Here is a 12,408-nt window from a genome sequence, read left to right as displayed (position 1 = left end):
TTCAGGGCAGCCATTAAAGACAGCCACTTACTCCTATCTTCAAGGGGAGTATACCTAGCCAGGGAGGGGAGATGCGGCTCCCCGCGACGTAGCTGGCAATCTCCCCCTCTTTCTCCAACCCTCTGAGGTGCATCCAGTCCCATTTGGGACCCTCCAACAAGGTAAACACGGATTGAAACCACGCACGATCACGGTCTCCAATCCGTCACTGATAGAAACGCCACCAGAAGCCGAACCAGAAGACAATCTTGTTCTAATACTCCTTAAAATGCTACACATAGTGATGGTGGTTATGGGATGGGGAAAGCCATTTGTTTCTTCATAGGAACAAATGATGATCATGGAGTTATCCGTTCAGCTGTGTCCGACTCTTGGCGATTCTATGGGCCAGGTCTCTCCACATCTTCCGATCTTGAATTCTTTCAATTTTCTATGCTCTGGCTGGTGTCAGCTTTGATAGAGTCGAGCCACCATGTTCTTTGACAGTCTAGTTTCCTTTTACAGCTAACTCTTCCAAGCAAAATTGCTTTCTCCAGTGATATAGAAACAAAATGTAAAAGTAAATGTAAAAGTATGAAGCACTGTGAGCTAGAAGGAAAAGATTACCCACTCATTGTATTCTTTTAGACAACAGTGAGTCTAAACCTGACTTTTTGAAAAAACAAAATCATGAACTGTTTAATATATAGTTGCATAAAAGAAGATGCTGCAATAAAAGTACTTAACAATAACGAGCTTTAAGGCTTAAATATTATTTAGATGGTTCATTAAAAAAACTTTCACGAATCAGGTGATTAAGTACCAAACTAATGTTAATATTGAGCAAATACAAAATTAAATAGGCCTATAATACTACATATTTCTGAGAAGTGAACTGTTTGAATTGTGTTGGTTTCACAAATTTAATGCAGTTTTCCAAACAAGTCTTACATGAAAACAAATATAAACCAATTTTATATTTCCAAACTAATAAAAAAACATAATTATAATCTCTATGAAACCATTCCAATTACATTTGCCTATGTGATTCCTTCCGTTGTTCACAAGGACTCGCTGAAATATCCCAGTTAGAGGTTTTTGCTTTTTAAGCTGCAAATGTTGAAACCAACATTACCTAACTAGAGTCCATAAATGTGGCTTCTAAATAACCCTGATGTGTTTGGCTCCCTGATCATTTCTGGAAACTAAAGGAAGGATTTGCTGAAACACCAGAGGGCAATTCCTATTCATTCCTCCGATTTCTCCCTGTCAGCTGCCCTACACACTCTAGGAAATAAAGCTATTCCCTTTTTTCCGACCCATCTTTGTCTCTTTATTCTAGTATGATGTTTACCTGATTCCATTATCTTCATTTTTTTCCCCTTGTAAGAAAATAACCAGGCTTAAGAAGGTGGGAGAATACAGGGTAATATAAAACGAGTGCTTCCTGACCAGTCTGTCTTTATTCCTTCTCTGTTTTGCAGTATCATAGAGCAAGTAACCACACTGAGTTCAGTATACTTCCCCTTTTGGCATGTGCTGCCTTGCTCCAATTTGGATTCCCCACTAGACCCAAAAAAATTTATTGAAAAAAAGGTCCTGAATTTACACTTAATAAGTCAATTTATTGTCAGTCATTTGTACATGTTGATTTTCCACCTGTGTTTTCAAATTGGTGTGCTATGTGCCCCGAACAAAGAACTACAAAGCATTTTGCAGGTTCAAGCAAAAGTACTTTTCTTTTAACATTTCACATCTGCATTACTCTTCTCTATAGTTCACAATAGCCAAATATTTAAGAAACACAATTCCCTCTAAACTAAGTGAAAATGTAATTTCGCTTTGCCAAAGAGAAGTTTTAAAACATTACTGATAACAAACAGAAAAGAACCTTACAGGTTAAGAAATTAAGTACTTCTGTACCACTTGTTCTAACAGTCAGGTGCCTCCATAGCATCCTTTGAGTTTTACATTTTATTTTCATCATATTGATTATGCAATCTAAGCCACGCTCAAATATTTATATTTAACTATCAATTTACATTCTGCAATTTACATACTTATCTACTCTTAGCCACCAAAAGTTGCTTTATAGGGTTATGACAGCAATTGGGACTGGTATTGCCATCACTAAAGGATGACAATCCCAGTAATCCCAGTTGCCTTTGTAACCCTATGTAACCTTTAATGACTATGCAGATAAGGAGCATGGAGGGTACTGCAGGTGGCCAATGGGGAGTGGTGAGCCGCCTGGCAAGAACCAGGAGTAGGCACTGGAAAGGGTGGTTGGGAAACGCTATGGAGTACAAAATCCCTGGTATCTCATACTCCCTAATGGGGTTCCTCAGGAGAAAAAGCAGCAAGAGCAACTTGCAAAATTGTTTGTGACTTTCCCTGCCAGCTTCTCCATTGACTTTGCTTGTGGCAAGCTAGCAGGAAAGGTTGCAAATGGCGACCATGTGACTGCAGCTCGCCCAGGTGCTTGAGCACCCGCATCGTGATCACATAACCACGGGGATGCTGCAATGACTGCAACTTCAAGGACTGGTCATAGGTCCCCTCATTCAGTTCCACTGTAATTTTGAACAGTCATTGAACAAGTATAACCTGTATAGAATATAAGATAACACAGAGATGTCCAAGGTCACCATTAAGAGGGACATGGATTAAATTTAATTTCAAACCATATAGAGTTATAAACATTTGTTGCTGGCACCAAAGCAATCACAAAGCATCATAAATGATTATGATGACGCAAGATATTCTTCTTGTCTATACTCTCTTAAATGTGTGGTGCTTCTACATTTTACTTCCCTTCAGTTATAGCTGCTACCTAAAAACAACCAAAGGTTCAACTCCTCAAAAGCTAGAGCCAATCCTGGGATTATTCTGGTCTGTAGAGCAACAGGGCTTAGCTGCATCCATACTGCCAATGACTGTTTCCAATTCACGTTGGGAAATAATCTAATCCAAACTGGGGGGAAAAGAACAGCTGGGGAAAAAAAACACAGCATCAAACCAATCCATTTATATAAGTCACAGAAGCAGACTGACGGCCCTGATAAACTGCTGCCAACTATTTCAGCTATGAGCTAGAATACCCCCAAAGGGCTTGAATGAGGAATATCAAAACTAGTCCAAATAGACTGTAGAGTGGAAAGAAGCTGACCCTACACTCATCAGAGCAAATCCAACTATCTAACAAATGAAACAGCCCTGCGGCTATTTTTTTACATCTCCAGCTTTCATAAGGGCCTTAATAGCCCTTGCTCGCATCTCAAGCTCCAGGAGTTCCAGCTGCTGTGCTGATGGCTGAACATCATCTGTTGGAGGAACTGCTAAAGCTGCCGCCTTGGAATCCTTTGGGGAGGATTCAGCAAGCCCCAGGATTTCATTGACGCTTTTCTCAATGTCTTTCTGAAGGTCATCTATCTGACTGTCTCCACTTCCAACCGTCCGTTCTGGCACATCTGGATTATCTTCTTCGTTGCATGGTCCTTCGATGTCGCTGTCGTATGCATCTGCATTGATGCTGAGAATATCGCTATCTTCTCCTTTGCCTGTGGCAGAAAATGAACAAATTTAGAAGACTCACCCAAAAAGCTGCTTGCAGTTGCTTTTGCACACAAATATTCCCTTGCCCAGATTTAAAGTATAAGAAAGGTCATCTATAAATTAAAAACAAGTTTCTCTCTTTCCAGCCTTCTCCCTACCTTAAGACTGATTTAATTTAGACCAGTTTTAATGCATTTTTATTCCAATTTACAAGAACATGCAGTAGTCCAAAGCAGCAGTGCTTGGAAAATTTATTCCATCGTATGGAATTGCATGATCTATTTTCCTAATTAAAATGTCATAAGGTTTTATATCATAAGGACGCGTCTGCATTTCAAAATGAAAGTTGATGTGGGAAGCCTCTGGGACTGACTACTGTTTATTATTTTAGAAGTAAATTTAATTCCTAAAGTGCAGTTTAAAAGTACTTTTAAAATTACTTTATGTACTGTAACAAAAATACAAAAATAGTTATCAGTACAGTAGTATACGTATTAGATATATCTGTGTACAGACATTCAGTGAGGTTTAGGTTTCAGTTTAGGTTTCCTTCGTAACAATTACAGCATTCTTATTTGCTTCGTTATGTTTGATGGTAGCAATAGACTTGATGAGGGCCAATAAATTAAATTTGAATCCTTAGAAGACAACGGTGTTGTTGATGGCCAAATCTCTCATTTTAAAAGACTTGGTGCGTAATCTGGAGGTTCTCCTGGACACATCAAATCCTGCTCAAGGAGCAGTGGCAGTCGTGGTCAGGAGGGCTTGTGCAATGGCAAGTTGTACACCAGTTACATCCTTTCTTGGACCAACAATCTCTGCTTATAGTCACCCATTGCCTAGTCACCTCCCATCTGGACTATTGCAACTCACTGAAAATGGGATTGCCCCTTGAAAAGAATCCAGAAGCTTCAACGGATTCAAAATGCGGCAGCCCAAATGGTCTTGTGCAGACCTAGTTGTGCACAGATGTCATCTCTTCTGAGGGAGCTGCATTGGCTACTGATTTGTTTCTGGGTCCAATTCAAGGTGCTGCTTGTCACATTCAAAGCCCCACATGGCTTGGGTCCAGGTTATCTGAAGGACCATCTTTTCCCAGCCACATCTACCCAACCCATCACAGCAGGGAGGGAATGTTGCAGGTCCGATTTAATAAGAAAGTCCATCTAGCAGAACCAAAAAGAAGGGCCTTCTCCATAGTCGCTTCCTCCCTGTGGAACATCACTCCTAAGGAGATAAGATCAGCCACCACTTTGACATTCTTTTGCAAGGTCCTGAAGATCTGGTTTTGCCAATGGGCCTGAGGATTCCAGAGTGAGATGGAGCCATCAAACAGTTTATTTGATTGTTGTCACTGGGAGGGGGCTTATTGCTTTTTTAAAAATTGGTTTTGTATTGGTCTTTTATCTTTGTAAGCCACCTGGAGTCATTGAAAGTGAGTTGGGAGGCCATATAAATTTTCTCAAATAAACAAATGAAATACACTAAAGTTTTGCCCTGGAAATTCATAAGGCCTTTCTCCTACAAATGTTTATTTTCACTTTCCAATCTTTAGTTAACCTGTATGTAGTATGATCCATGGTGTGATGATGTCTATATTACTGTAAAATGAGATTGTTTTGGATGGTTTAAAAGCATTAGGTAATACATAACTATGTTATATCTATACTGTACTTGATTACTTGTACTAGTCAGTTATTGGTATGGATTTACAAAGCCCTAAACAGCATAGTGCCAAAATAATTTGTTGGAAAGCCTTTCTTCTCTGATATATCATCTTATGAAGATTTACAGTGACAGTTTTCCTGTGGTGCTGACAGTGACTGCATATGTTTGTGATTCTGTTCTATAGTTTTACAGTTCATATTTTAATTGTTGTAAATTGCCTTATGACTGATACACAAATGCACAAATGCAGTGTGGGTTTAGCCCAATCTAAGTATGCACTAAGGCTCAGAAATTTTAGAAGTGATTTCTATAAATATTAGAGTCCCAATTTACAATTCAACTTTCTCCAGTATAGTACTTTCTGCTACATAGGAATTCCGATACTAATTGAGAACACCTGTTTGGGCAAATCTGTTTAAGTTATACCGCCTTTGACATTTCCATTAGGTTTAAGAACAATGCAACAAGATAACCAAGGTACTAAAAATGTAAGTCCCAAATTCTCTTGGATGTTCAAAACCAGCTGTGAGAAACTTTTAATTCAGAGAAACTAACGTTCTTAAGGTCGGCAAGGTTAAGATGTTTGGATTTCAATTCCTGGAATTCCCCAGTCAGCAATTGAAATTCACATATCTCAAAAGTTGTCAAGGTTGAAAAATATTGATCTAGAGTGTGGATTTTAAGAAAGTTGAACAGGATATGTATAATACAAGAAGGAAGTATTCTGACATTACTATGCTTTGATACTAAAAGAAAATATAAATATTTATATGATATTCAGTCATCAGGTACTACGAATGGAGAGTCACTTATACTTTGAAGCTATCTGTTAACTATTAACAGCAATTTAATACCACAAAGCAGTACAATGGGAGGTTTTGTAAGCAGTAAAATACAGAGAAAGAGAGATTATGTTTTGCTGGATCAGTTCAGTCCTGATTAGTTCAGCATTAACAGTACCGTCTACAGAAAGCCAAATGTCCTTTTGAAGCTACTAATGAAGATACTTTCAAGGTCTCATGATTCTATTCATAGCTATCATGGTTAAACATCATAGTTTCTGCTGTGAATTTGTTAAAACGGTTATTTAAACACTTTTAGAAGTTAATTTCACCCTTTCTTGACATAATTAGGCATTGTATGTAACTTTTTTTTTACTTGCAATGAACTTTATCAGGTTTAAATAGTTTTATGAAGTATATAAACACTTTTATAACCCTGCTATAAATATAATAAGCTTTCTACCTTTTAGTCTTAATCACTTTTAAATTATTATTTTCTGAAGTTTTTCCAGCACAGAAGTTTCCTGATGACTTTCCACTTAAGATCCAAGCTGGCTTATCTTTTTTTTCAATGCACCCTCTTTGACTGGCTGTGGCTATCTGTTCAACTTGGTCAAAAAACAAATAATGAATTGCAATACTTACTTGATAATACTTAAAAGAACTGGCAAAATAATAATGTCAGGGTCAATGTACCTCCATTGACCTGCTTCCCCAAATTAGAGGCTGCTATTACTCATCAAGGAAGTGGCAGAACTTTTATGTACCTTGGGGAATGTAGATCTTGTACAGGGTACGCCGGGGCACCATGTTGCCAATTCTCTAGAATGATTCCACGAGGTATAAAAACTACTTTTAAAAACCTTTTATTACAGAACCATTTGATAAAGAATTTAGATTTGTAGGTGCAAGGGCAAGCCTCACAGCATACAAATTATATCCTATATCCATTTTGATATAAATTGCAGTTCTCTTGCAACAGAATGAAAACACACACACACACACACACACACACACACTCAAATAAACCCGTCTCTTGAAAAATGGCTGTGACCTGGACTCTGATCTAGAAATCTGAAAATTCATTTTACTCTTCTACAAAGTAAAATAATTGCTGTATTTGCTTTTGTAATTAATGATTGTAAAGTTACTGATAATCATTAAAGCAACGATACCTTAAAATTTAATTCCTTGACCATTATTTAACCAATTTTTTTCTGACCCTATTTGCAGATTAAATTGTAAGAAAATATGGGAAATCCTAACTAAGGTAGTAGTAGAAATGGGCTTTGCTCTGCACCAATCCAGCAAAGCAACTCTTCAAGGCATTTTGAGTGAATGATGCAGGCAACACAGATTTAGCTTTAATACCACATATTGGAGAAATTTCATCTTGGATATCAGCACATATCTAAGAACTTCAAAAACATTCCCATAAGCAGCATACAGACATATTTTGTAAGATGGAGGGAGAAACCTTTAAATAAAAATATAGCAAGATGACACAGAGAGGTGAGGAAAAAGAAAAGAGAGTGCACGTGAATGGATGCACTTGGCCATCTATGGAGATTCTAAGTCATCCAGGTCATGATTGTCCCAAAGGTGCTTTTTCAAAAGGCAACTGGTCTTTTTTTTCTCTTGAACATGTTTTGCTTCTTATATAAGAAGCTTAAGTTCTGATTGAATGGTGGAGAATGGAAGGATTTATATTCCTTGAAGTCATCTGGTCGTTAACCCTCCCTCTGACAGTCGTCAAGGCTAGCCTCAATCCATCGTTGAGGCCACTTGGAGACTTCTAACAACTAGATGACTGCAAAAAATATAAATCCTTCTCTACCAGTCAGAACTGAAGAAACTTCTTAGATGAGCAGCAAAACGTCTTCAAGAAAAAACAAAAAAGTCCAATTGCCTTTCGAAAAAGCACCTTTGGGATGCAATCCCAATCTCAATAATCAGAATGAAAATCCCACATATGTCTATCTAATCAGACTTTATTGGGACAGGTAGATTAATTTTTAGAATTAAATGGTTGGCATTATTGTGTAGTGGCGCAGTGGTTAGAATGTAGTACTGCAGGGCTAACTCACTGCCCACAGCCTGGAATTCAATCCTGACCAGGTCAAGGTTGATTCAGATTTCCATCCTTCTGAGGTAGGTAAAATAATGACCCAGATTTTTTGGGGCATCATGCTGACTCTGTAAACCAGGGGTCCCCAACCACCGGTCCACGGACCGGTACTGGTCCGCGGAACAACTCCTACCGGGCCGCTGGCTTGCTGGCGCCGCCATCTTTTTAATGAAAAAGTGCTTCCGGTGAGCTTTTCCGGGTAGAAAGCTCACCGGAAGCACGTTTTCATCAAAAAGATGGCGGCGCCAGCGCTGGTGAGCTTTCCGGTAGAAAGCCATTTCTACCCGGAAAAGCTCACTGGAATGCTGCGCCGCCATCTTTTTGATGAAAAGTGCTTCCGGTGAGGTCACCGGAAGCACTTTTTCATCAAAAAGATGGCGGCGCCCAGCTGATGCGGGACCGGCGCGGCGCCCAGCTGATGCCGGTACTGGGCCGCGGCGTAAAAAAGGTTGGGGATCACTGCTGTAAACCACTTAGAGAGGGCTGTGAAGCACTGTGAAGCGGTATATAAGTCTACATGCTATTGCTATTACTAGGCTCTTCTCCAATTACTCAGATATTACAATTTGAAGGCTGCTTGTTATTTTTTACATAATAAAAAAGGCCTGCTAAGCACTTGATGTTTTCCCACATGTGCTAGTCTCTGTTCATTGTGAAGGTTTCAGAAACCCAAGATTTTATAAGAGATTTGCTACCCTAACTAATCCACTGTTTGGCAATAATATAGGAGTTGGCAACATGAATACTTCTTTTGGAAAATGGGGCAGAGAAATAAAAAATGTTTACATACACAAAAGTTAATATTCTGCATTTGATCTTTATACCAATTACTTTCCATTCACATCGGAATCTGTCCAAAGACTGAGCAGCAGAATACATATAAGTGAAATTAATCTACAGCAATTCCAAACAACTTAAAGCAAGACTACTTTTTTCTCTCTCTCAAGCCAAAAGTAGAGTGAAAAAGCCTTTAAAAAAACTATTCTGGTTTTAAATCTTTTCTGAAAGAAATGCCGTAACTTTCATTGTGTGCGTATGTGCATTGGGTCTTGTGTTTATGAGCTAGGAAGAAAATCTTTAGAAAAACATACTTTCTTTGACTTTTTATGATATAACTGGTATCTGGAGGGAGAAAAAAAATCAATACTGAACACTAAGAGAAATGTATAATAAATGTTCTTGCCCATAAAGTAGGAAGTAGCTTTTTTTTAAAAAAAAAAAAACCTGGAAAGTAAAGCATTGCACAAGTAATTTTACAGATATAAGAAATATAGATAAATAGACAGCTATGGCATATAAATATTATGATTTCATCAGTAATATCAAAATGGCAAAACCAAAATAGTCAGTTATGCCTATTCAACTGCACTGAGCTCCATTTGCAAGTTCTGATTTCAGAAAATGTTACTTTAAGACTACTTTTGTCAAATTATTAGTAAGATTCTTTCAAAAAAATATACTTTTCTGATACATTTATTTTATATGATGTGGGGGGGAGGGGAGAGAGAGATTTAGCAGAACCAGGAAAATCAGATGAAGAAGACATTAGGCCACCATATTAAATGCATCATACTTAAACTGGGCATAGAACAACACTTGTAGTGTAGGAAATATAGTTAAGATTATGATTTTCTATTTCCTAGTTACATCTGATTATGTGCCATCAAATAGTTATGGAACCTTTGCAACCACGCAGATAGATATGTTCCAAAGAGATCCTTCTGGCCCTTCAAATCCTCCAAAGGTCAACCTATTGTTCATCTGCCTTGCTGATAGATATCCTCTTTTCTTTCGTTTTACCTTTAACAGCATTATAGACTTTTCTAGAGAAAAGCTTCCCACAATAGGTCTAAAGTTTGATTGTTTGAGCCTGGTCCCTTGCATCTTGAGGGATAATTGTGGGTTGATTTTTGATGATCCATTTGTCTGTTTTCTTGACTATCTACAGCAGGGGTGTCAAACTGGCGGCCCACAGGCCAGATGCATCATGCACAGGCCACGCCCACCCGGGCTCCGCAAAGGCAAAAAACATCACGATGCATCACGTGATGTCAAATGAAGCTTGACACACGTGATCTACAGTATTCTCAAAAATCTTCTCCAAAGTTCAAAACCATGAATACTCCAAAATTGAAAACCATGAATATTCTTCCTATCCTGTTTCTTCAACGTCCAACTTTCCCTTCCATACAGTATCACATGTAAAACCACCACTTGTATGATTCTGATTCTTGTAGTAGGCATATGTGTGCCAGCATCTTGATATCTTTTTCAAGGCCTTCATTGATACACTACTAATCTGTTTGGGCAATTTGAAATTGAACTGTGATCATAAAACTCACCAACCTCCTTCTCCTCTACATGAGTGGTTGGAGCATAAACTTTAAAACTGTCATACTAAAGGGTTTTTCATAAAGTCTAATTGATAGTACTAAGTCGCTAATTGAACTGTAGCCATACTACAGCTTTCCTAACTATGAAAGCAATGTTCTTCCTTATTTCTCTTGTCTTGAGTACTAAATAGCATTATGCTCTGGCTGAAAGTATTCAATTCCAATCCATTTCCATTTGCTGATGCCTAAGATGTCAATTTGTAGTCATTATATTTTATCTTTCACTGTGTTGATTTTCCTGGGTTCATGTTTTTTACATTTCATATTCCCACTGTAATTCTATTTTTGCAGCTTTGGGGTTTTTTGGTCTGCATGGCAACATCAGCAACTAGACATCCTGAAGGCTTTAATCTAACCATGTCATAAACACCACCGAGCTCTTCTTCAATAGCATGTCTGGCCTTAGGGGCTCATCATCTGGTGCTGTATCATCAATCACTTTATCTCATGCATCATGTGCATATATGGAGGAGGGAGTTTTGGTAAAACACAGGAGTCATTTACCAGTGCCTTTTCCTGCACAGCCTTTGCCACTGTCGCTAAAGGGATCGTCAGCATCTTCCTATATTACTGCTGCCCAATATAGCTGCCTACATGCTTTAACTGGGCAGCTGGAATGACCTTCATGCTCTGATTATATACTCTTGGTCTCTATTCCTAACATGCTTTGCTCATTCATGGACTGACACCATAGAGCAGTGCAGCAGGATAGGCAGAGTGTGGGGTGAATCAGCAATTTGGAACCTCTGCAAAATTTAGGCATCGATATTGCCTTCTGAGAAAAAGTTGTCAACATAATAATCAAATATTCAATTTATATTTACGAGATGCAATATTTAATTTTCTACCACCTAAGAAAAGCAATCAAATATCATACTGCCAAAAACAAGTATGAAAGATCAAATGAAATGGGAATCAATAGGATTAAGGAATGGAAATTCTTTTGCCTTGCTACAGGGTAATAGTCCATATTTATTTAATATACTGTTCAACTAATCAGAAGTTCTTCAGTGAGAGATCACATTCCCCACTGAATAAGCCTAGTTCAAAGATCAGAAGTTATGTTCTGACATACTCATCTCTTTTTGTCAAAGGCCAACTGTTCCAAGTGAAAGAAGAACTAACCTGAGGGAGTGAGGCAAAAGTATTTTTTAGAGAAATTATTTCTCCTTTTCTTCAAGAATGAGAAGTTATCTGTCTCTGAAAAGAAGTGTTATCAGCCTGGGTTTCTTCTTCAGTGCTTGAAATCTCCACAGATGTATGCTACACAATAATGACACAGCTATAATGGCCTAAGAAATCTTTAATTAGTTGAGCTGCTTTATTCTTGTTTTTTGCATCCATAATCTTACATACCGTGTTTCTCCAACAATACGGCCTCCACCAATAGGAAGGCCCAGCATGTTTTATTGGCATAAAATCAAATTAAGCCCCTCCCCCCAAATTAAGGCCTATATTAAACATGTGAAATGGGGGGAATGGCGGGGGCTTGCCATTAGGAAGTACTTTTGTTGCATACCCGGATATGGTGCTGCCTGCGTTGGGGGCACTTTGTATCGGGACACCTTCAACGGAGCCCTGCGTTGGTTTCCTTCTCCCTTGCTGCCGAAGCGCCAATTTTTAAAGCGACATCCTACAACAACCGTGGCATTTGGCGCAGCTCCAGCGCGCGCCAGCCAGGGCTCTCCCTCCGTGCAATCGAGGTAGTGATAGCGCCCACCATCTGCAGTGGACAGGGAGGCAAGGCGACGGCCCATGCGCCTGAGTCCTCCTCCGAGCTGGAGCCCCGCCGAGTCAGCGCCTGCCTGATGCCCGCTCCGCTGCAGCGGTTGGGAAGCTCTTTACCATCGGAGATGATTGGGGACCGGGACGGGCTGAATGGCCCAGCCATAGGACGGTGGAA

The 12,408-nt window shown here is 39.0% G+C and overlaps 1 protein-coding gene across 1 annotated transcript in view; it reads right to left on the bottom strand.

Moving 5' to 3' along the window:
* Positions 1 to 1,583: 1,583 nt before the first annotated feature.
* Positions 1,584 to 12,408, bottom strand: part of CAAP1 (caspase activity and apoptosis inhibitor 1) — a 30,286-nt gene continuing 19,461 nt past the window's right edge. Inside the window, exon 6 of the mRNA XM_026672273.2 lies at positions 1,584 to 3,539. Coding sequence (XP_026528058.1) covers positions 3,202 to 3,539 — 338 coding nt within the window. The 3' untranslated portion in view covers positions 1,584 to 3,201. The remainder of the gene's footprint in view (positions 3,540 to 12,408) is intronic.

Source organism: Notechis scutatus, chromosome 2, assembly GCF_049901735.1.
Source record: "Notechis scutatus isolate UNSWTSFEM ecotype Mainland chromosome 2, rNotScu1.2, whole genome shotgun sequence".
In the NCBI taxonomy this organism is placed as follows: Eukaryota; Metazoa; Chordata; class Lepidosauria; order Squamata; family Elapidae; genus Notechis; species Notechis scutatus.
This window is presented reverse-complemented; position numbering and strand designations above follow the sequence as displayed.